The 24,146-nt window shown below is 56.3% G+C and overlaps 5 protein-coding genes across 5 annotated transcripts; 3 read left to right on the top strand and 2 right to left on the bottom strand.

Annotated features, from left to right (window-relative positions):
* Window positions 1-3,336: 3,336 nt before the first annotated feature.
* EsH8_IX_000599 (uncharacterized protein) lies at window positions 3,337-3,750 on the top strand (the record flags this gene model as incomplete). Its single annotated transcript, XM_083266935.1, has 2 exons — window positions 3,337-3,383; window positions 3,597-3,750. 2 exons carry the CDS (start codon window positions 3,337-3,339, stop codon window positions 3,748-3,750), a joined length of 201 nt encoding a protein of 66 aa, XP_083130500.1.
* Window positions 3,751-4,383: 633 nt separating this feature from the next.
* On the bottom strand, window positions 4,384-8,102 carry EsH8_IX_000598 (ion transporter; the record flags this gene model as incomplete). The annotated part of the gene is made up of 5 exons (XM_083266934.1): window positions 4,384-6,175; window positions 6,225-6,293; window positions 6,344-6,415; window positions 6,464-7,736; window positions 7,811-8,102. 5 exons carry the CDS (start codon window positions 8,100-8,102, stop codon window positions 4,384-4,386), a joined length of 3,498 nt encoding a protein of 1,165 aa, XP_083130499.1.
* Window positions 8,103-12,997: 4,895 nt separating this feature from the next.
* Window positions 12,998-19,803, top strand: EsH8_IX_000597 (bifunctional carbamoylphosphate synthetase/aspartate transcarbamylase; the record flags this gene model as incomplete). The annotated part of the gene is made up of 3 exons (XM_083266933.1): window positions 12,998-13,613; window positions 13,664-19,692; window positions 19,747-19,803. 3 exons carry the CDS (start codon window positions 12,998-13,000, stop codon window positions 19,801-19,803), a joined length of 6,702 nt encoding a protein of 2,233 aa, XP_083130498.1.
* Window positions 19,804-20,850: 1,047 nt separating this feature from the next.
* EsH8_IX_000596 (pyridoxine/pyridoxamine 5'-phosphate oxidase) lies at window positions 20,851-21,850 on the top strand (the record flags this gene model as incomplete). Its single annotated transcript, XM_083266932.1, has 2 exons — window positions 20,851-20,890; window positions 21,132-21,850. The coding sequence occupies 2 exons, from the start codon at window positions 20,851-20,853 to the stop codon at window positions 21,848-21,850; spliced, it is 759 nt and encodes a 252-aa protein (XP_083130497.1).
* Window positions 21,851-22,433: 583 nt separating this feature from the next.
* Window positions 22,434-23,518, bottom strand: EsH8_IX_000595 (uncharacterized protein; the record flags this gene model as incomplete). The annotated part of the gene is made up of 2 exons (XM_083266931.1): window positions 22,434-23,209; window positions 23,326-23,518. The coding sequence occupies 2 exons, from the start codon at window positions 23,516-23,518 to the stop codon at window positions 22,434-22,436; spliced, it is 969 nt and encodes a 322-aa protein (XP_083130496.1).
* Between the last annotated feature and the right edge of the window lie 628 nt (window positions 23,519-24,146).

The following is a 24,146-nucleotide window of genomic DNA, read 5'->3' as shown; positions in this document are numbered from 1 at the left end:
GAGCGATTGAAACGATAGCAAAAGCGATAGCAGTCAAGAATTATGTATAAGGAATCCATGGTAACGAGCAACGTAAGACACTAATCTCAAGTGAAGGCTACCAGAAGCGACACCCCAACAAAACATTCGGTAGCTCCAGGCTGTTAGTCCATTTACAATGGAGCTACGCATCGGTACCGGCGTCAGGAACCAAACGACCGGTTCACGCCCTGTAATGAGGTCGCTGCTGCCTGGCTACCCCTCCACACGGAGAACCAACAGTGGGGCAGCTGGCACCGTGGGTGTATCGCGGGGTCTCGGCTCCGTCCCGGTCGGCTTTTAGTGGAAATCAACTGCTTCTGAACCCCACCAGGCCCGGACTCGTGTAAACCGCCCTGTCACGTTGCAATATGTCTCTCGGCTTATGGTAACGATATCTTTAGAGCTTGGAGGTCCGTAATTTTCTGCAGCTATGGAAAAACCACGAAGTACTGGCCGTACAGTGTCAGCCCAACCCATCGCCGGCGACAACATGTCTGTCCGGCGGCTCTCGCTCTCCCGGGCTCCTTTGAAAGCGCCGAACAGGGTGGAACATGGAAACCTTTTAGTGGGACGACTATTTAATTTCTTTCAGAGAAGATAATCCAACAACGGAAGCTTCTCTTGGAGGGCTTTTACGGAGCATAGGTATCAAGCGGCACAAGTACCGGTACGCAGGTGAGACGTAGCCACGCTCTACGGGGACGTGGCCGAGTAGCTCTGAAGGTTTATGCGTGATATGTTTAGAAACAAGCTCAAAGATTTACGCTTTAGTCGGCAGAAGCGGGAGTAACTTGTCGACGCTAAATATGCAAACATGACAAGGGTCGGAAACGACGAAAAACCAGCTGTCGATATTTTCCAAATCAAGATCTCAACTGTGCAGGAACATATCAAGGTGAATGTAGACTTGCCAGCTCAACAGGAGAAATTCAAGACCCGTCCCGAAAGGGCGGGTGCAGTAGGCCAGACACACAAAGTGCCAGAGTTCCCCGAAACAAGTGCCGTTGATCTTGATGAGGCGCCACGGACAGTCGTCTCTAGCCGGTCGCTGGGTTATTCAACCTTGTGTTTCCAAACTCATGGGAATACCCTATAACGAACGTCACATAGGGCAATTTTTTACATGCCATGTGCGATTCTGGGTTCGTTGCGAATAACAACGACCGTTTGGCGGTGCGATTTAAAAGCGGCGCGGCAATGGACAGTAAAGACAAGGGGACGATCATATTTCACCAACCGCTCCGGGTCCACGTATGACGAAGTGGTTTGGCTGGAGTCGTGGCTTCTTTATAATGGAAGATGAATCGGACGACCGAGCCAACCCTGAGACAGGTCAGGCGATTGCTTCGTAGTATTATGCCGGAAGCCGTGTCTCTAGCAACGAGGCAACTTAAGCGCTGGAAAACCATGCATTCATTGGACAGTAGAGGCTCAAGTAGATGTTTATGGAGGAGTGTGTGCATTCTATGATACCGATTGAATATCCGTAATAGTTGGGATTTCTATAAGCGCTGGGCTCCCAGGGACAAACTTGTCACCGAAAGACAAGAAGACGGACGGCATTGAATACGAGACAATGATCAGGATGAGGAGATACAGAAAACCCAAAACAAACCCTATACGAGGCTGGAGGATCATCAGAGGAGCAGCGGGGACCGCCGTAAACATACCCCGGGACCCATCGGCTCCGTCCCGATCGGTGTTTAGTGGAGAATGGCGGCCTCCGAACCTCACCCACAACCCGGACCTCTAGGCAGCGTGGCTGTCCAGAACAGGCGTATCAATGTCGTCTCCAGATGGACGGACACCTTGAAGAAATCTTCGAGAACCTCGGATCATGAAAACCATCTCAGTCATAGAGCACAAGCTTGTCCAAGCCCGACACAGCCGACCTTGAGTGCCGCTTTCTACATGTGAGAGAGTCTCTGGTTCCTTTGGGCCAAACCCTAGGAAAGCTTGTTCGCCTACAACAAAGGTCCATCTTTCCTGATGCGCCCGAACGTCTCAACATTCACATGCGTACACCAGCAGGATTCCTCGACAAGACTTGCCGGCTTCGCATGAGCCCCAAACCACAACCGCAACCTCTCCAAATCTTTAGTGGCTTATCCATATTCTCTTTTTCTTCTAAAACCGGCAAATACCCGCTAATCCTTCCAGAAAGGAGCCCTGCAATGCAAAACCATCGATTCATATCTCCCCCGCATGCCCCCGATCCCCCCATTCCCCGTCCCCAAGCTCCCCCAGCCCTCATCACGCCGATGTCTGCCCATCAGCTGAAACCTCGCCCAACTCTAAACCTCCGCATCGCCTACTATGGTACACGCACTCGCATCACACATGCATGCGCCTGCGTCTAGCTATACACACGTGCCACCGACCGGCGCTACCTCGAGGCATCTCGAGCACCCGGCCCATCCCATCTCCCTCCGCCCGACAGGGAATGCACATCCGAGGTCCCCGCATCTCTTTTGCATTTGGCATATGGCCCACATCCTCTCATGCATTGCATCCCGAATCTTGCCCGCGGCTCCTTATCAGACTTCCTCGCAGCTCACACGCAAGGGTACGCAAAGATCTAGCTCTAGCTCCCTTCGTCCTACTGGGTTAAGAGAGCAGCACCGTCATCCAATCACACCCCTTGACCCCAGACCTCATTCCACAAGTCCCTTGCCGCCCAGCCCGCCAAACTCGCCGCCGTGTCGCGTGCCCTCAATCCACCTCCAAGTCCACGCCACCTTGGCCAAGTACCATGCCAGTGTGGTGTGCCGCATTCCCTCTGGTCCCAGACCAGACCAGACCAGAACCTCCAGGCCGCCCTCGCTCGCCAGCAAATCCCTTTGCCACAGCGGTTGTTCGGGTTGTCCCACGTCCGGGTTACCTAACGGAATAGCTTTGTTCGTCCGGACGTTTCTCCAACCATGCTCTTAGTAAACGACCAAAAGGTGGGAAAGTCGAGCTGGAGTAGTGAAAGACATGTAATCGTCCCATCGAGAACTAGCTACTTCCCTGTCCTTCCCCAACAAAAACACACGGAAACTGCCCCTCGCCCTCCCTCCACATCTGCCGCTCGTTTGCCCGCCCGCCCCCCTCTTCTGATCTGGAGCTAAGCTGTCGAGGGCGTTGACGGTTTACTTAACTGTTGGTTCCCTCCCTCTTCCACTTCTTCAACATTCCCGCATTCGACCTACTTCCCCGAGTCTCCAAGTTTCCGTGGGAAAAAAAAGAAAAAAAGAAAAGGAAAATCATAGACGTATATATCCAAAGTCCTAGAGGAAACACAAGATCTTATACCTCGCAACACCAATATTCAACATGGACTCCAAGCCAGTACTGACCGCGAGCCAACTTCGCCCCGCAACGTACGTCCCGTTCACCATCATCCCCTCCCAGCTTCCCCAGCTTCCCCAGCTTCCAAATCCTCTGTCCCTCCCGCTTCTGGAGTTTGTCCCGTTCCACCCTCCCCCAACCCTTGTTTCTCGTCCTCACAACCAAACCCCGGTTCTCCCGAGCCGCCCCGGCCAATGTAAACCACCACAAGGAAAGAAAGAAAAATACTGACCCTCAAAACTCAGTCGTCACCGCGGCCTCCTCCTCGCAACCATGGCCGTCACAGCCGCCGTCGTCGGCATCAGATACCAAGCCACCTCCATGAAGACGAACGAGCAGAACCAGCGCTCCCGCAACCCCTACTACGTCAGCGTCGACCGGAGCGGCGGCGGGATCTAGGCGCGCGTGTGCCGGCGGCGCAAAACTACGCCTCCCCTCACAAACACCGGGGACCTACGAACGTCCCGCAATCTCTTTTCTCCTCCCCAGCCGACAATGATATCCTACCCTTCCCCCCTCCCCCCCTCGGCCGCTGCGGGACACACCATAGAAGGGCCGGCATGGATTGGGATCACGACGATATGAATCACGTGGGTAGAGGGTATGTATAAGTATACCCCTAATCGAAGGAGGCGTCACAGAAACGATGGACAAATCTACCCGATCAAGGCGAACCAGATAAACAAGTGGTTTTTTTAATTTAAAAAACAGAATGACTTCTTTTATAAAGTATGAATACAGGAGACTCGGAGGATCTGCACGGGATGGAAAGCCAGACCGATCTAGACAGTACCAAAAAACAACAACATTATTACTCCATCCCACATGTCCAAAATGCAATCGCGGCCAGCTCACGATGTATATGCGGCATGCCCGGAAAAAAAAACAAAGTACAAATTTCCCCAGAGGGAAGCCTCTCCCCCCCTCCGGATTCCAAACGCCCCAGTGATGCGATGCGGTAAAAATTCAACAGCCATGACCGAGGTATAGCGCGCCAGAAAATGCCCAGCAACCTAAAACGCGTCCCCCTTTTTACATAGAGCTTCGTTTCGTCGGCGCCAGGCTCTCACTGTCAGAGTCGTCGCCCGACGAGTGTGCTGGTTCCTTGCCCTTGCCCCTCGCCCTGTCCAGGCCTACCTTGGGCTCCAGCATGCTCTTGCGACTGGCGGGGCGCTTGCCCGTCGTCCTTCTCACCATCTTCGGCCTCTCGGCGCCGCCCTCCTTTTGACGTGCGCCTTCTGCGTTCGCCAGACTGGTGAACTTTTGCAGCTCTTCGCCGGACGAGTTGCGTCGAGTAGCAGGGGCAGTCGAGTTGGAGTTTGTCTTCAGCCCGCGCAGCTCCCTAGCAACATCCGCGAAACTCTCCTCCAGCGTCTTCATCCGCGCCAAGACGAGCTTGCTCATCCGGTTGCTGTCTCCAGTGTCCGCGCCCCGCCCCGCCCCGCCCAGTCGTGCATCCTTCATCAGCGCCATGGCCATTTGAGTTTGGAAGCTTGAGGGCATGCCGCCCGTCGGGTCATCGGGTGCTATTTGGTCAGACAAGATGCTCAAATCAACAGAAGACAACCGCCTGAGCGCATTCGGCCGGAGCCGCTGGTCGATGCCCGTCAGGGCTGGGCGATTTGGCGCCGTCTGCACCGCGTCACGAGGCGGCATGATAGGTCTTGGCCGCGTGTTGGTCACGTAGGTCTGCCGGCGCGGAGAGCGTTGTCCGGTCGTGGCCGGTTCGACCACTGTAGGACGGCCATTTTGCACACGCGCACGAGTCGGCGGTGGATCGGGAGAGTGAGACGACGAGCTAGGCGGCCGTCGCAGCTCTTGCGGTGCGTACAGAATGGTGTTAGTTGACATCGTCCGGCTGTGGGGTATGCGACGCGCAGAGCGGGGGGTGGCCGACGCCGAAGGCCTTCCGCTCGAGCCCAGGGATGATGACGCCGGAACCTGTGCGAATCGCGTGGCCGTAGGCGTCGAGTTAAAGTAGTCGTCAATCGAGGTCTGATGGATCACCGGGCCGCGGCGGCTCTCGCCAGCATTCGTCGCAATGTCCTCATCCTCTTCCTCGTCGTTTGTGACGAGTTCATCATCCCCGTCTGCGTCCGTTTGCTGATTCTCCTCTTCCCGGGCTTGGGTCGCTGCGGCTATACCCCGGAAGAATGAACCGATGGCAGGCTGCGAAATGAGATCTGCTGGGTCGCTAGCGGCCGATCTGACATCTGATATCTGACGAGATCTCTGCGTCCGGAGCTCTCTCGACAGGCTAAGCCTCCTATGCCAATCCGGTCGTACACTTTGGCTGCCGTCCAACGTCGGCCATTGGGACATGTGAGGGGAAGCGCTAGCCTCATCATTCCGGTCCATCCAGCTCCGGACCGCATGTTGCGTTTTCTTTCTTTCGCTCCGTCGCTGGTTTCGCAGGGTGGTAATACCAGGACCTCGTCGGAAAACCTCTTCGAGTGCATGGTCCTTCTGATATCCGGTGACGGATTCTTCGCGGACCCGAATGTTGGGGCTGAATAGAGCAGAGCGGGTCGCGGGATCTGCAAAGGAGATCGTTCTGTCGCGCCCGTGGTAATGGTGGTTTTCTACCAGATCCGTAGGTTCGTACATGGACGGAGCGAGCCAGTACTTTTCGTACAGGAAAATGATGAACAAGAGTGGGAAATGCGTGACCTTGATGATGGTTCTGTTCAGCTTGACGAAATGCTTCATGGACATGCAGTATCGCAGCGGCATGAGCAGCCACGCAAATATGTTTCCTGGCGCAACGTAAGAGAACAGCGCATCGTTCTTGACCATGGAGATTGTGTTGATGGCAAAGAGAAATCTGGTTCATGTAAGTAACACGCCACAGGAGGGCATATCTTGGCACTTACTGATGCTCTTCCCTGGCATTTGAAGCAATCTTCATGAAAGAGTTGGTTAGGACCGTGATGAGAATCGTACTGCCATCCGTTAGAAAAATCAACGTTTCCAGGGGAGATATTGCACTTACACAACAACGAAGTGACAGATGATCAAGAAGAAAGCCATAAGGCCCCTCTCAAGCCAATTATACACTGGCCACCTATTCGAGATTAGCATGCGGAAGATCCAGGCGAGGCGGGTAACCTACACTTCCCAGGCGGCTGGAGTAAAGCCCATCAAGATCTGGAAGATCCTGAAGGCGATATCAGCCGCATCGTTGTTGCTATCGGCGAGGGTGAAGAAGACAAAGAAGCCGCTGCAAGATATGAGAATAAGAATGCAGACAGCTGCGAGGTCAACCGCCATCAAGCGAAATGCGATGAGCAACTGGGAGAAGTACTGGTAGTGGTCCAGCACACTAAAGATGCGGGGCAGTAACAAGATGGCATTTGCCGCAAGGACATCGTACGCAGAGTCATTCCAGTGTTTTGCGTCCACGAGAAACACTCCATAGACGCGCATGAAGTAGTAGACGATCAACAAAAGCAGGATCCCCAGATCGAAAGCATTCCAGAAGCTCATGATGTAAAGCGAGAAACCCTGTTCGTTGAACCCGACAAGCTCATCCAGCATGAACCCGGCACTCCAGAACCAAAAGATCAGCTCCAACGAGCTAATGCGGGCAGAACGCTGAGCGAGGACCGCCAGGAATAAGCCGATGAGGACGAGAAGCGACAGAGTCGATAGGAAGAACCTATAGCGAGGCACGCGGAGACGAGATAGCTTGAACAGGGACGCCTGTCGAGGGTCATAGAGAATGACGCTTCTCCTCCCGGGTATTACCTGTTGCTGCCCCTCCTTTTGAGACGGCCCGCCCAACAGTGGTGTTCTCGCATCGGGCTTGCCCTGCACTGGTGAAGGAGGTGGTTCGCGGTGTAAGCTGTCTGCTGACGAGTAAAAGCTGATGGCTCCGTTCCAAATCGCCTCGAGTTGCTGCACGACCAAGGGGTGAGCCAAGAAGTGCTTAGCGGAAGCACGAATGGCCACTTCAAGTGTAGAGGTCCGGGATGCCATAAGGCGAGCCTTATTTCTTGGGTCGGGTTTGGGGGCATTCGCTGGCTGGGAGCCCGGGAGCCCCTGAAGCGGATAGAAATCGTACGAGAGGGCGTCGATGAGCTCCCTAGTGTTGTACTCCTTCAAGAGCTTGAGGGCGAGCAGTTCGCAAACCAAAGCCCTTGTGTAACTCGTCCCAGCATTGCCTGGGTACATCTGACCCTCCTTGTTGAACTGCAGGCAGTTCGCCATAAGACAGTATAGAGTCGCGCGGGAGAATTGTTGGGTCCTGATCTGCTGTTGCATGGGCTTGACCAGGAACTGGGATACTTGGGGGGAACGTATTTGATCCCATGTTAGCGTCGTTTCGGTACGGGTCTGGACGATGATGCGGATTGCGTGGGTTATGCTGTAAATGGGCAGAGAGTCTGAAAGATCGCGGTCAGCTTAAGTTCATAGAACCATGTTCGCAGCCATGTAAGGCTTCCCGGGGCGTGCGCACCGAGGTATGTCTCCGAGAAGAGAGGAAGGACGGGCATGGAGCGGTGGCCATGATCCTCGTCGTCGATGGCGTCGGGGTCTTCCCCAGACTGGCCTAGACCATCTTCTTCTTCCTCCTCCTCCTCCTCTTCGTCGTCGTCGTCGGCCTCGGTAAAGTCCCCTACTGCGCGTCGCGGTGGCTCGCCGACATAGTGGCGATAAGCCGGGCCGGGGGAGGGCGATTGTCTGTCGTGGAATCGGTCGACGCGACGGTTGCGATTGCTCTGCTTGGGTCGCAGCAGAGAGGAAAACATTGTCCAGTCGGAATAAGAGATGCAGCCCGCCGCCTTGTATTATCGCGTCTCACGGCGCCATAGAGGATCCGCAGGAGACAGTCGGGAAGAGTGCGAAAAGGGACGGGGGGCTTGGGAACGTGTACGGTCGGCTTCGCGTCGGTTTGCCGTCAATGCCAGAGAGTGTTGGAAGCACCACCAGGCCAAGACAGGGCAAGGAGGAAAAGGCGAGCTGAGGTATGTATGTATGGTGAGGTCAGGTCAGGTTGGTCGAACGCAATGGTAAATAAGAAAGTCCCGTCCAGTCCAGTCCAAGTAGGCAAGGTCAACAGGCCAGGCAAGGGTTCCCCGGTGGTCGAGACGAAGAAATCGATGCAATGATTTGTGGAGAAGCCAGTCAAAGTTCTTCTCTGGACCGGGAGGAGTACAGTATGCAGTGAAAGGAAAGGAGACGGATGTACAAGCAAGAGAGGGGGGTAAATGTTAGGAAAGGACTACGGCAAGCAACAGGCGCGTGGAGCGCGGATCGAGATCCAAGGAGGACGATGTGGTTTTTAGCGTAGCAGGCCAAGTAGAGTGCTAAAAGGCGACAGATACTGCATGAGGCAATCCGGTCCGGTAGGGAACGGGCAAGGCGAGGCAAGGCGAGGTCAGGTAACTGACCAGGCAAGCAATGGGTGTCTGTATGTCTGTCTGTATGTACGTACTACGGCATGCAATGCACCCCAGCTGCAAACGCAAGATAGAGGCGCCGGTCCAGCTTCCCATGCTTCGTGATGGGAAATAGTCGGTGACAACTGCATTGGACGGGAAGGCCTGCGATAAGGAGAGTGGCGCGCCATACAAGACCAGCCATCCATCCACCATCCACCACTACCAACACCACCCACCCACCATGACGCCCCCAGTGAGTGACACCACCATACACTCCCATACACTCCCACGCCACAGAACAGAATGCCCAAAGGGCCACGCCAAAGGGGAAAGGAAACGCGGCGCGCCATTGGGGCCGAGTGGAGTGCGTCGCGGTCACTGTCGTCGCGGATGATGGCCCCCTTCGCATCCAAGATCCAAGGCGCCTCTCTGGGTTAATAATTAGTTACATAGTAGTGCAAGATCCCTGGGAAGGGGGGAGTTGGCCTCTAAAAAGTGGAGAGAAATACCGCGACTGTGCCAGTGTGCTGCAAGTGCTCGTCGATTTGTGGACTTGCCAGCCGCAAAACCCACGCACTGCTGGAGCAACTCGCCGGGGCCAGTCCCGTCTGCGAAATGACACAATCAAAAAAGGCCCGGGGGATGCTCCATAACTGCGTCGACACTGTTTGCTACCCTAGGAGGCGATCCATCCAGGAGGCTAGACCACCTAGTCGGAGTACGTAAACCGCTAACCCCCCCCCCCCCCCCCCCCCCAAAAAAAAAAAAAAAAGTATTCATAGCATCGACCAGCACCAGCAGGCACGTAGACATGCATCATACCGAGTAATTACAGACATACAGGTCTCTGCTGAAAGCATGGAAAGGGGTTGGGAAACCGAGCCTCCGAGTTGGTACGGCCAATACTCCGTATCAAGCAGAAAAGAAGAAGAAAAGTATGAGCCGAAAATGGCCATGTTGATAGCGGGTCCATTAAGCTATTGTCTGTAAAGGGACGCACATACACGAGAAGGCGGCCAAGGTCCACGATATCAGACGAAAAAAACGGGCGAGACAAGCAACCGCATGACCTTCTTTTTTTGTTTTTTTATGTCAACGAAGAGGGGGGAAATCCACCCTACCCCGAGGCGAGGAAGATAACATGGCGGGGTCGCACCACCTCAGACACTGCCAGACAGACAGACACAGACAGATCTAGACAAACGCCAAACATTAACATGAGAGCTGTGTCTGCGGCCTCATGCCGCCGAGGCTGCATGTAATTCTTAGTTTGTATTTCCAGGTTTTATTTTAATTATTTTGTTTCGTCATCCCCTCGGTGTACAGGCAGCCAGGAGCAGCGACGGCATCCCACAGGGGCGAGTTCGAGGCAACAAGTCGACGCAAGCGAGTAAGCCAGCTTCAAAGCTTCCAGCCAATACCAATGTCAAATTCGACACAGCAGCTGAGCAGCATCCGCGGCCGCACCTCGTCACTTGACACGACGCCAGGGCCAGTCCGGGTCCTTTCCGCGAGCCGATCTCTTTCTTATTTTGAACTGCAACTTGTAACGCCTCACTCGCTCTCTGGTTGGTAACAGGTCGATTCTACCGCTCGAGTCGATTGGCCGAGGCAGTCTGGTGTCCATGCCAATGGCTCAAACAGCTGGGACGACGGCAGTTCGCGGGAGAAACAAGGCGAGTCGGTCAGGTCGAGCCCGCGACTCTTGAGCCCCAGAGTTGCAGTAGTGAAGCGAAGCTTGAGTTGCCTCCTCCTCCAAGTTCAAAGTTGGTTAACCCCCTTCTTACACCCCCACACCAGAGCAACCCCGAGCCAGTTCATTGGCCTGTATTACCGTCACCGCCATTGGCATCCCACACACACGGATGCACAGATGGCACCTCTTCTGGCCGGGGTGCAACGCTGTATTTGGGGGCACCGCCGTAGTTCGCTCCTCTGACCAGGGTGTGGTTGCTTCCACGCCGTCGTCGTCTGCTTGATGCTCCTCCCGTTCCTTCAGGCATTGGTTTGGCCTGTACTGATTTGGTTCCCAGGGAACCATCCCCCCTCGGGCCAGCAACACGAACACATCTGTTCTGTCTCGTGTGACGGACCATGTGCCCCGACGATGCCCTCACAGTACTTGCATGTCGTCGCGAATCCTGGGCAAGAGTTACATACATAGCAGTGATATCTGCAAAGCGTGTACATGTTCAGGCCATGCACGGAATCGCGGCGGACGCCCGTCATGCCAGGTTACATCGAGCACCGTCGTCATCGGCGTTTTTCGTCGATTCAGATCTCCAATACAGGGCAGGCAGGGTAGAGCCGTCAGTCTAGCCAGCATCGCGAACTCTGAGTTCCACCACAACTGCACACCGCAGCGGGAAAATCTGATGCCGGGCAACAGGAAATTTCGCAAATTCCCGCCATCTTACAAGCCTCGCGAGTCAAGTACACGCTGCCCCTGCCCTGCTTGTTCAACTTCTTCTCCGACTGCCCGGCCACGCTTTCGTGCTCCAGGCTCTTTCAAGACTAGCGAATACAACCGTCCTGGTGCAGTGGAGCAGCCCTGTAAGAAAATGACAGGCAAGCTCTGGGCCTCTGAGCCAGGGGACGAGTGTTTGGCTCTCACCTAAGCATCCTCCCACTCATGTCAGGCGGAATGTCAGCTTCTGTCACTTGACTTGCTTCGACTGGGCTGCCACACTGCAATCTGCGTTATCTATCAAGAGGTGAGGTTTTCGCATTCCAGCCGAGAGACCATGAGGCATGGGTAGGTGGGCACGTGCGAACACAAGCCCATCATGCTCACCACCCTCATTGCAAGGTGTGGTGCAAGTGAGTTCCTGCAAATATGACGCCGGAAGGAGGCCTAGAGACACCCGTAGCGCGCACGAGCTTATTCACAGGTCGCTTAAATGGTGACCTACCTATTCTCCATCCATTCCAAGTCGGAATATGGAAAGAACGGTGGAGATGTTATTCTCTCCACAATGCTCGTAAGGGTGGGAGAGAAACAACTCGACAGTTCCGGAAACGTCATTGCTAGGGCTGGAAAACGGATACGAAACTGAAGAAGAGTTGGGTGCTTTTCGATAAATAAACAAACAAATAAATAAAGAAAGAGAACGAAGAAAAACAAAACTTCCTCCAGACTAGAGTCATAGGGCAGACTGGTGAATCAAAATGCAATCCCAAGTGGCTAAATTTGTTGCCCGTTGCGGCGTTGCCCCAGGTTCCGAATCCAGAGGAATGCCCCGCCACAGCGGCAGCACCGGCATCGGCGATTGCTAGGTGAGAGCTGCAGTCACCTTGATCGGTGAACGCAGACCTGCCACAGTGACTCTCGCACAATATCAACTTACTTCGGTTCTTCACCGAGTGACAATACTTCAAACAAGCGCATCACAGCTACCGGTGCCGACCAGCAGAGTATGAAAAGCGAGGACCTCGCCTCGACTCCCGAGCCCCATGCTTGGCTACAACATTGCATTTCCGAGTTCAGTTTGGTGAACAAAATTAAGAGCAATAGTCCGCCCCTCATTCCATTCCAGATCGTGACTCGGCCGTCGGGGTGATTGATGCACGGGCGGTCCACTCGTCGCCAGCCATCGTGGCAGACTACCACATCGGCGAGTGCTCGCCAACAAGCTTCTGGAAAGAATTTTCTGCAGGGTCAAGACGAACAAAATTCTGCAACCTCAGCGAGTACGCGGGGCTTTCCCCCGCCTGTGTTGTGGCTAGACGCGGCAAATGCCACTTCTTTCTGCCCTTTCTGCCCACTTCGGTCCATTTCATCGATGGCCCTAAGCCCAGCCTGGCTCACCGCCTGCGGCTTCGGTGAGGTACCTGCCGTATTTTTGCAGTTGCAGATCTGTGTCAACGTAGCCGGGACCCCACCATTCAGGGATTTTGCCTGTATTATTGGTCAATCGACGCTAAGTTCTTTCCCAAGGGAGGGCGTGGAGGGGGACCAGACGAATTTTTTTCTCTCTCTGAGTAAGGTAAAAAGTCTTTGGGCCCTGCTGTTTGCTCTGCCTCTCCTTCTTCTCTTCTTTTTCCTCTTTTCCTCCTTCGACAATGGTTGTCTAGAACCTCACACAACTTCCCGAAGATCTATCGTGGCAGATGATCGCTGGGAAGCTTTTGAATCCATCTACGAGACTCTTCTGACGAGCTCGCCGCCACATTCTTTAGCACTCTTTTTGCTGTTCCCTCCGACCCCAAGAGTTTCTTCACCCGTCGTTGCCCCGCACCTCTAGAAGAAGACCTCGTACAAGATGGTGGCCACCGTCTACCCCCCGGCTGCGGCCCGCATCGTCGGCTCCGATGACGAGGGCCTCATGGCTCTCGAGCTGCCGGATGGCTCCGTCTACCAGGGTTACAGCTTTGGTGCTCAGAAGAGCATCGCCGGAGAGCTCGTTTTCCAGACTGGAATGGTGGGGTATCCGGAGTCGGTGACAGACCCCTCGTACCGCGGCCAGATTCTGGTGATCACCTTCCCTCTCGTCGGCAACTATGGTGTCCCCTCGCGGGAGACCGTCGACGAGCTCCTGGGCGACCTGCCTGCTCACTTCGAGTCCTCCGAGATCCACATCGCCGGTCTCGTCGCCCATTCTTACTCCGGCGAGGACTACTCCCACTTCTTGGCCGAGTCGTCCCTGGGCACTTGGCTCAAGGAGCAGGGCGTCCCCGCCCTCTACGGCGTCGACACCAGAGCGCTCACCAAGCGCCTCAGATCACAGGGCAGCACCCTTGGCCGGTTGCTGCTGCAGAAGAAGACCATCACCAACGGCACCGTCAACGGTCACGTCAACGGTGTTGCCTCCTTCTCCATCGACGACTTTCAGACAGTAGACTGGGTGAACCCCAATGAAAAGAACCTCGTAGCTGAGGGTGAGTCTTGCCGACATCCCTAGGTCCGGCCTATGCTCATCCTCTTTTAGTGTCCATCAAGGCTCCCAAGCTGTACAAGCCCCCCTCGAGTGTTGCCGTAAAGAAGCACCCGTCCGGCAGACCCATCCGGGTGCTGTGTCTGGATGTCGGTATGAAGTACAACCAGTTGAGGTGCTTCCTGAAGCGTGGTGTTGAAGTCTTGGTCGTCCCCTGGGACCATGACCTTGTGAAACAGGCCGGCGAAGAGTACGATGGTCTCTTCCTCTCCAACGGCCCCGGTGACCCAGCCATGCTGGACGTTACCGTCAAGAACATTCAGGCTGCCATGGAGAAGACCAAGACCCCGGTCTTCGGTATCTGCTTGGGACACCAGCTGCTCGCCCGTGCCTCGGGAGCCAAGACCGAGAAGATGAAGTTCGGTAACAGAGGCCACAACATTCCCTGCACGAGCATGATCTCCGGAAAGTGCCACATCACCTCTCAGAACCACGGCTTCGCCGTTGACACCAAGTCTCTGACTGCCGACTGGAGAGAACTGTTCGTCAACGCCAACGACGGCAGCAACGAGGGTATCGCCCACTTGTCCAAGCCCTACTTCAGTGTGCAGTTCCACCCTGAGAGCACACCTGGTCCCCGCGACACAGAGTATCTCTTCGATGTCTTCATTGGCACCATCGAGAACTGCGCGGCCGACCCCAAGCAGCTCGGCGCCCCGGTCAGCTTCCCCGGCGGCACCATCGAGGAGAACGAGCGCCTTCACCCCCGCGTTCACCCTCGCAAGGTTCTCATTCTGGGCAGTGGTGGTCTCAGTATTGGACAGGCTGGAGAGTTCGACTACTCTGGCAGTCAGGCCATCAAGGCTCTGAAGGAGGAAGGCATCTACACCGTCCTCATCAACCCCAACATTGCCACCATCCAGACCTCCAAGGGTCTTGCCGACAAGGTGTACTTCCTCCCTGTCAACGCCGAGTTCGTGCGCAAGGTCATCCAGTATGAGAGACCGGATGCCATCTACGTCACCTTCGGTGGACAGACTGCCCTGCAGGTCGGTATCCAGCTCAAGGACGAGTTCGAGGAGCTCGGCGTCAAGGTTCTGGGAACTCCCATCGATACCATCATCACCACCGAGGATCGTGAGCTCTTCGCCCGCAGCATGGACTCTATTGGAGAGAAGTGCGCCAAGTCTGCTTCTGCCTGCAACATCGACGAGGCCATGCACGCCGTCAAGGACATCGGCTTCCCTGTCATCGTCAGAGCGGCTTACGCTCTGGGTGGTCTCGGCAGTGGTTTCGCCAACAACGAGGCGGAGCTCCTCGACCTTTGCAACAAGGCCTTTGCCGCCAGCCCTCAGGTGCTCATCGAGCGCAGCATGAAGGGTTGGAAGGAGATCGAGTACGAGGTCGTTCGTGATGCCCAGGATAACTGCATCACAGTGTGCAACATGGAGAACTTCGACCCTCTGGGTATCCACACTGGTGACTCCATCGTCGTTGCTCCCTCCCAGACCTTGTCTGACGAAGATTACAACATGCTTCGCACTACGGCTGTCAACGTCATTCGCCACTTGGGCGTTGTCGGAGAGTGCAACATCCAGTACGCCCTGAACCCCTTCTCTAGGGAGTACTGCATTATCGAAGTCAACGCCAGACTGTCCAGATCCTCTGCCCTTGCATCCAAGGCCACTGGATACCCCCTGGCCTTCATCGCTGCCAAGCTTGGTCTCGGTATTCCCCTCAAGGACATTGCCAACAGTGTTACCAAGTCCACCTGCGCCTGCTTCGAGCCTTCGCTCGACTATGTTGTCGTCAAGATGCCCCGCTGGGACTTGAAGAAGTTCACCCGCGTTTCCACTCAGTTGGGTTCTTCCATGAAGAGTGTCGGTGAAGTCATGAGCATTGGCAGGAGCTTTGAGGAGGCAATCCAGAAGGCAATCCGTGCCATCGATTTCCACAACCTCGGCTTCAACGAGACAAAGGCTCTGATGTCCATTGATGATGAGCTTCAGACCCCCTCCGACCAGCGTCTGTTCGCCATTGCCAATGCCATGCACAGTGGTTACACTGTTGACAAGATCTGGGAGCTCACCAAGATCGACAAGTGGTTCCTCCACAAGCTCAAGGGCCTGAGCGACTTCGGCAAGAAGATGTCTAACTACACCACCAGCGACATTTCCAAGTCGCCTGACATCCTCCTCCAGGCCAAGAGACTCGGTTTCTCCGATCGTCAGCTTGCCATGTTCTGGAGCTCCAACGAGATCGCTGTCCGAACCCTGAGACAAGAGGCCAACATTATGCCGTTCGTGAAGCAAATCGACACGGTTGCTGCCGAGTTCCCCGCCCACACCAACTACCTCTATCTCACCTACAACGCTACCGAGAGCGACGTATCCTTTGAAGACCACGGCATCATGGTCCTGGGTTCTGGTGTCTACCGTATCGGTTCCTCCGTCGAGTTCGACTGGTGCTCTGTTCGTGCCATCCGTACCCTGCGCCAGGAAGGCTTCAAGACAATCATGGTCAACTACAACCCGGAGACTGTCAGTACGGATTACGACGAGGCCGACAAGCTTTACTTTGAGAACATCAGCTTGGAGACCATCCTCGACATCTACCAACTGGAGGACGCTGGCGGTGTCCTCGGTGCTATGGGTGGACAGACCCCCAACAACATTGCGCTGCCCCTTCACCGCGCCGGAATCAAGATTCTCGGCACCTCTCCTGAGATGATTGACAACGCTGAGAACCGTTACAAGTTCTCTCGTATGCTGGATACCATCGGTGTCGATCAGCCCACCTGGAAGGAGTTGACCAGCTTCGAGGAGGCAAAGAAGTTCTGCCAGGCCGTCTCCTACCCTGTCTTGGTCCGTCCTTCGTACGTCCTTTCGGGTGCTGCGATGAACACGGTTTACTCCGAGCAGGATCTTGAGAACTACCTGGATCAGGCTGTCGAGGTCTCGCGCGATCACCCTGTCGTTATCACCAAGTACATCGAGAACGCCAAGGAAATCGAGATGGACGCCGTGGCCAAGGATGGTGTTGTCATTGGCCACTTCATCTCCGAGCACGTTGAGAACGCTGGTGTTCACTCCGGTGATGCCACCCTCATCTTGCCCCCTCAGGACTTGGAGCCCGAGACTATCGCCAGAATCGAGGAGGCCACTCGCAAGATTGGTGCCGCCCTGAACGTGACTGGTCCTTTTAACATCCAGTTCATCGCCAAGGACAACGACATCAAGGTCATTGAGTGCAACGTCCGTGCCTCTCGATCCTTCCCCTTCGTCTCCAAGGTTATGGGTGTCGACATGATCGAGATGGCCACCAAGGCCATCATGGGCCGGCCGTTTGATGCGTACCCCCCGACCGACATCGCACCCAACTGCGTCGGTGTCAAGGTTCCTCAGTTCAGTTTCTCTCGTCTCTCTGGTGCCGACCCTGTCTTGGGTGTTGAGATGGCTTCCACTGGTGAGGTTGCCTGCTTCGGCTCCGACAAGTACGAGGCCTACCTCAAGGCTCTGATGTCTACCGGATTCAAGATCCCCAAGGCCAACATTCTTCTGTCCATGGGTTCCTACAAGGACAAGAAGGAGATGCTGCCTTCCGTCGAGAAGCTGGCCCGCCTGGGCTACAAGCTGTTCGCCACTGCCGGTACTGCCGACTTCCTCCAGGAGCACAACATTCCTGTTCAGTACCTCGAGGTCCTCGCCAACGAGCAGGAGGACCAGCGCTCCGAGTTCTCGCTCACGCAGCACTTGGCCAAGAACATGATTGATCTCTACATCAACCTACCCTCCAACAACAAGTACCGCCGCCCCGCCAACTACATGAGCAAGGGTTACCAGACCAGACGTATGGCCGTTGACTACCAGATTCCCCTGGTTACCAACGTCAAGAACGCCAAGATTCTCGTTGAGGCTATTGCGCGTCACTTTGGGCTCGACATTGGCAGCCGTGACTTCCAGACCAGCCACCGCACCATCTCCCTGCCTGGACTCATCAACGTCGCTGCCTTTGTTCCCGGCATCGCCACTGCTGGCAGCAAGGACCTTCAGGCCGTAACCAAGGCCTCGATCTCGGCCGGCTTCAGCATGGTTCGCATCATGCCTGTTGGTGTTACGGGCTCAATCACCGATGCCATCACCCTGAAGGTTGCTCAGCAGAGCAGCAAGCAGGGCGGATACTGCGACTTCAACTTCTCCGTCACCGCTACATCCGACAACGCTGACCAAATCAGCCACGTCACTGGCGAGGTTGGATCTCTGTTCATCCCCTTCAACCACCTGTCTGGCAACATCAGCAAGGTTGCTGCTGTGACTGCCCACTTTGACAAGTGGCCCACGCACAAGCCTATCATCACTGATGCCAAACTGACTGACCTGGCATCCATCTTGCTCCTGGCCAGCCTGCACAACCGAAGAATCCACGTCACCTCTGTGTCTACCAAGGACGACATCAAGCTTATTGCTCTCAGCAAGGCCAAGGGCTTGAAGGTGACCTGCGATGTGTCCATCTTCTCCCTCTACCTCTCGCAGGACGACTTCCCCGATTGCGCTCTCCTCCCCACCAAGGCCGACCAGAACGCTCTGTGGGCCCACCTCAGCACCATCGATGTCTTCGCCATCGGAAGCCTGCCGTACCAGCTTGCCAGCTCCCTGGGCAAGAACGACGATCCCTCCGTCGGTATTGCGGACGCGCTGCCTCTCCTGCTGACCTCGGTCACGGAGGGCAAGCTGACCGTCGATGACATCAAGACTCGCCTCTACGACAACCCTAAGGAGATCTTTGAGCTTCACGAGCAGGTCGCCACTAGCGTTGAGGTTGAGATTGACCGTCCCTACGCTGTCCACAACACCGGCGGCTGGTCTCCCTTCGCCGGCCGCACGATGCGCGGTTCCGTGCAGCGCGTAACCTTCCAGGACAAGACTGTTTGCCTCGATGGAGAGCTGCTGCCTCTGCCGGCTGTGGGCAAGGATATGTCGACTCACGGCGCTCTGCCCATGTCGCCTGCCATCAAGCCTCAGCTTCAGTCCATTACCAACCCCGACAGCCCCCGCGACCGTCGGGCGTCCTTGTTCAGCGCCACCAGGCCCTCGAAGCTTCGCTCCGCCGACGGCTTCCTGCCCGACAAGAGCCTCAGCGGCTTCAACGACCTCGGTCTTCCCGCGCCGCTGCACCCGGTCGTTGGCTCCAAGCTTCACGACCTCTTGTCGCAGCCCTCGTCCTGGAAGCACCACAGCGTGCTGTCTGTCAGCCAGTACACACGTGCTGACCTTCACCACCTCTTCACTGTGGCCCAGCAGATGCGCCTGGGCGTTCAGCGTGAGGGTGTCTTGAACATCCTCCGTGGCCGCGTTCTTTGCACCCTGTTCTACGAGCCCTCCACTCGCACCTCGGCTTCCTTCGACGCTGCGATGCAGAGACTTGGTGGCCGCACCGTCGCCATCTCCACCTCTCACTCTTCGGTCCAGAAGGGCGAGACTCTCCAGGACACTCTGCGCACCCTCGGCTGCTACGGTGACGCCGTCGTCCTTCGCCACCCCGACGAGAACAGCGTTGACATTGCCAAGAGATACGCCCCCGTCCCCGTCATCAACGGTGGCAACGGCAGCAAGGAGCACCCCACCCAGGCCTTCCTGGATCTCTTCACCATCCGTGAGGAGCTCGGAACCGTCCAGGGCCTGACCATCACCTTCGTTGGTGACTTGCTCTACGGCCGCCCTGTCCACTCCTTGATCTACCTCCTCCGCGACTACGGCGTGCAGGTCCAGCTTGTGTCCCCCAAGGCTCTTGCTCTCCCCGCCGATGTCCGCCAGTTCTTGGTTGAGTCTGGACAGCTTCTGTGCGAGTCCGAGGAGCTCACCCCCGAGATCCTGGCTCGCAGCGACGTGCTGTACTGCACTCGCGTCCAGAAGGAGAGATTCCCGTCGGTGGAGGAGTACGAGAAGGTCAAGAACTCGTACCGCATCGACAACCGCACCCTCAAGTCTGCCAAGAAGGACATGTGCATCCTGCACCCTCTGCCCAGAAACGAGGAGATTGCGCCCGAGGTTGACACCGACCAGAGAGCGGCCTACTTCAGACAGGTAAGTCCCTTCAGCCCCCCTATGGCTTTGAACGAGTCACTGACAGCTTTCCAGATGAGATACGGTCTGTACTGCCGCATGGCTTTGCTTGCGTTGGTTATGACACCATAGACATGATTATTTCCTATTGTACGGGAACCGGGATATGAGAAAAGCACACAAAAAGTTAAATTGGGTCGTTTGGTGTTTATTTGGGGCATCTGTGTTCGGTTTAGCATAGACAAAAAGTAGGAAGCAACTATTCCTCAAATCTGGCGTATAAAGACGCCTTTGGACGTCATGGCTCGCGCCATCACGGTGTAAGAGGGTACATTTGGTTTGTTTTATTAGGTTATGTTTGGGCAGTGCGTATATGTGTAGCGTACGTTTCGTTGCGTACGTTGCGTGTATACGTAACTGACTGCGTTTTACGACGTTTTACGATATGATACCCCCCGTCGCATGTACGGAATGAAATACGTTTGTTTGGGTCTTTTACGTTATGTCCTCTGTGTTGTGTGTTGTGTGTGTACGTGTATGTGTGTGTATGTGTCTGCTTGGTGTGTAGTCATCATTCGCAAGTACCTTTTCCTAGGTCACACAGGGCCTGTCCGATCGGGGCCGGGCTAGCCCCTGCGCCGCACCGTTCCCACTCCACTTCATCCGAAGTTCTGCAGGGACGACTGACACGCGCTGCGCCGAATTGGGGCCGTGGAGAGACAGCGGCCTGTGGAAGGAGTGGAACATTCTGCGTACGTCGTTGGAAATGTGGGGGGTTTCTGTGCGTTCCTTTCGAGTCTGCCCCTCACTTTCTCCGAAAATGCAAGCATCATGAGAGAAGGGGGGGTCGTGTGGTATGATGACATAAACGCAAAATCACCTCACTCAACAACCAACACGCCCACGACAACGACGACGACGACGACGCCGCCACACGACACTCATTGCCAATTCCCAAGGATCTCGTAGGACGGTTTCACGCCAAACTGCTCAAACACATACATACCCGCGTCGCACACTGCTGGTTGGTTCTGCCGCCACTCCCCATGAATAAAAATGGTTGGCTAACTAACTGTGCTCCCTTCCCACTCAGTCGGCAAAGTCGAACACTTGAGAGACCAGAGTTTACCCCCCTTCATGCGTCCCGGCTTAGCCACGAAATTCTCTAGATCGCTCAGGATGGCTCTTCACCCCCCGCCGGAGAGCGACAAGCTCATTTGTAAGTTTACTGCATGGCCCACCGCCCCTTCTTTCCGAACCGCCTGGGAGAGGAGAGCCGGAGTATGACGAAGGGGAGAGAGAGGTTGAGCGACGAGGTCGGGGTGGGGAAGCGTGATGTGTTTGAAATATGCCTCTCACTTTCACTGCATCACCAACTTACCGCGAACCCCTCTGCCCTCCCCCCCTTGTTAAAACCCCCTCCTCCTCCGAGCCCACCAAACTAACGACGCACCGCGCAGTCGCGCCCGCGGGCTCCTCGCAGAACACCCGCGCGGACCAGTTCACGCTCTCGTCCCTCTCCCGCGCGTCGCTGGACCCGTCGTCCCCGATCCCGCAGTTCCACGCCTGGTTCACGGCGGCGCAGCAGTCGCAGGCGGTGGCGCACCCGGAGACGTGCACGCTGTCGACGGCGTCGCTGCCGTCGGGCCGGGTGTCGGCGCGCATGGTGTACCTCAAGGAGCTCGACGCGCGCGGGGGGTTCGTCGTGTACACGAACCTCGGCACGTCGCGCAAGGCGGCGGACCTCGCGTCCAACGGGTTCGCGAGCATGACGTTCTGGTGGGAGGCGCTGCAGCGCCAGGTCCGCGTCGAGGGCGTCGCCAGCCGGCTGACGGCCGAGGAGAGCCAGGTCTACTACGACACGCGCGTGCGCGGCAGCCGCATCGGGGCGTGGGCCAGCCGGCAGAGCCAGGTGCTGCAGCCGGACGCGGGCGCCGCCGGCGAGGGCGGCGAGCCGGACGACGGCCGCGCCCAGCTCGAGGGGTGGGTGCGCGAGGTCGAGGAGCGGTTCGAGGGCCGGGAGGACATCCCCGTGCCCGACTTCTGGGGCGGCCTGAGGATCGTGCCGGACAGGGTCGAGTTCTGGCAGGGGCGCGAGAACCGGCTGCACGACCGGTTCGTCTACGACAAGGTGGAGGGCCAGGAGGACAAGTGGACCATCAACAGGCTGAGCCCTTAGGGGAGAGGCTGTAGCAGCAGCAGCAGCAGCATCGTCAAGAGGGGGTTAATTGATTGATTGATCGATTCCATATGAAGGAACTGCACAGCCACTTCGAGGGTGTGGCGGGTCTGTTCAGTGTGAGATGCAAACATCACTTGCGTTGGGAGCCCCCAAAAAATTGTGAAGTGTGAAAACTCTTCGTCTCTCCAAGACTAGATTACGAAATAGGGTATGTTAAAAAATAAAAGAGATGATTCCTGTGGTGCCCCAAGGCTTTCCCCCCCTCCCTTCCCAATGAAACCCATTGCCCTTGTGCGCCAGCCGCCGACAACCCAAGAAATTACAAGATGCATAATCCGTCAAGCCTCGTCGAGGCTGAGGTTGGTATCCTTAAAACGTCAAGAAACTCGAGTCCTTTGAAAAGTTCAACCCCATGCAGGCCGGGGGCTCATGCAGATGTACCGTTAAACCGTATGCCCGACCACTCCCGCACCCCCCAATTCGGGTCCCGCTGGTCATGCAAATCAACCCTCGTGACACACAAAGAACAAACGCTCGCTCGCTGAATTTTTTTTCTTCATCTTCTTCTCTCCGCGCCCAATCACTGAAGATCAAGCTCCTCGCCGACAGGAGGCAGGCCCGTTTCGTTTTCCGAAAAGGACAAGGACATGTAGTCGCCGGCAAGCGACTTCTCGAGGGCCGCCCGCACCTCGTCGCCGAACGACCCGGCCTCGGACTTGGGAGTGTCGACGGGTGTCAGCTGCAGGCCCAGGCCGACCACGGTAGTGCCGATGGTCATGCTCTTGCTCTTGCTGTGTCCCATCTCGTAAGGTCGGATGGGGCGGGCAGAGTTGTAGTGGCGGGCGGCCAGCTGCATGTCGACCATTGTGTCGGCGAGCAGGTCCTCGTCGTCAACCAGGGGCTTGATGCGGTAGTTGAGGTTCTCGAAGATGCATCGCTCCGTCACGTTGAGCTGCTCACACGACCAGGTATCCTTGCCCCAGTTCGCGCAGTAGTAGTGCGTCGAGTCGTGGCAGTCGTCGGTGAATTTAGCCGCGATGACGAGCGCGGCCAGGATGATGAGCTCGGGGTTGACGGAGTCGATGTGCAGCTGCTGCTGGCGGCGGCGATCGAGGAGGGGGCTGTGGCCAAGAGTGTGGCGCTTGTTGGAGGAAAAGGCACCATCGACGAGCAGGGGGCACTGCAGGCGCCAGCTCAAGGCGAATTTGGAGTTGAGCGAGTCGAGGATGCAGACGGCCAGGGCAATGGTCTCGAGCGGGAGGCCGGACCGGCTGAGCATGGCCTGGACCAGAGGCACCGAGGGGGTCGTGAGGGAAGCTGAGGTGGGAACGAGGTTGACGAGGTGGATGGCGGGGCCTGCAAGCGCGTGGACATGTTAGCATTACATTGCATACGATATATTGCATCGGAGCACCCCCTCGGAGCAACAGCGAGTGGTAGAGGGCTCCCGTCACGTAATAGCCTGTACGTACCGAGGAATTTCTCTTGCAGGACCTCGCCGTCCTCCAGGGCCGTTTTCGGGCTCTGGTGGGCGGAAGAATTTCTGGAAGACGGTGGCGGCGTGGGAAGGTTGGAGAGGGGTCGGTAGGTGAAGTAGGCGTCCTCGGCCCCGTACTCTTCGTCCGAATAGTCGGGGTTCTGGACCTGTCTCGCCATGTTGCCCATGTTGTCTCTGATTTTCTTTGGGGGTCTGGTCTGTCTGTCTGTGGAATGCGGTGCGCGGTAGTGGGATTTTTATTTTTATCTGTTGGTGGTTCGTAGCAGTCGTGGGCGGTAAACGTCGTAAAAGCCAACTCTTCCTGTCCTCGGTCCTGAGCAGTTGGGGGTGCTGCTCATATTCGTATGCAGCGTTTGTTCGGGGGTGTGGGATTAGGGCAACTCGTTACTCGGTCGTAGGGGATATCACGCAACGTGGGTTGGAGAGGTGAGTGAAAGGGCACAGGACAGACACAAAGCTCGAGGCGGGAGGTCGGGGCGGTATATGTAGTGGACGATGGGATGGATGTACTTGGGGGTTTGCAAGGTGTAGAAAGGGGTCGGGTCAAGGCATCCAGTTGCAAGTCAAGTTATGCAGGGTTCATAAAGCGAAGTAAGGCTGAGTCGGGTTGAGCCAATGCTAGGAAACCGAGTCGCGAGGAGCGGGAAGCTGGCTGGGCTGGCCGGGCTGGCTAGGGATTTCGGCGGTGGGCGATGCACCAGTGTGGGCTGGACGTGGACGGGGACCCGAATTGAATTGGGGTCAAAGGTGCAAATGGTCCGTGTTGCTGCTGGTCGGTGGGGAGGCGCCCAAGCC

This window comes from Colletotrichum jinshuiense, chromosome 9 (assembly GCF_051148585.1).
Source record: "Colletotrichum jinshuiense chromosome 9, complete sequence".
NCBI classification, from domain to species: domain Eukaryota; kingdom Fungi; phylum Ascomycota; class Sordariomycetes; order Glomerellales; family Glomerellaceae; genus Colletotrichum; species Colletotrichum jinshuiense.
Note: the sequence above shows the minus strand (reverse complement) of the source record. Positions and strands in the feature narration are given on the sequence as shown.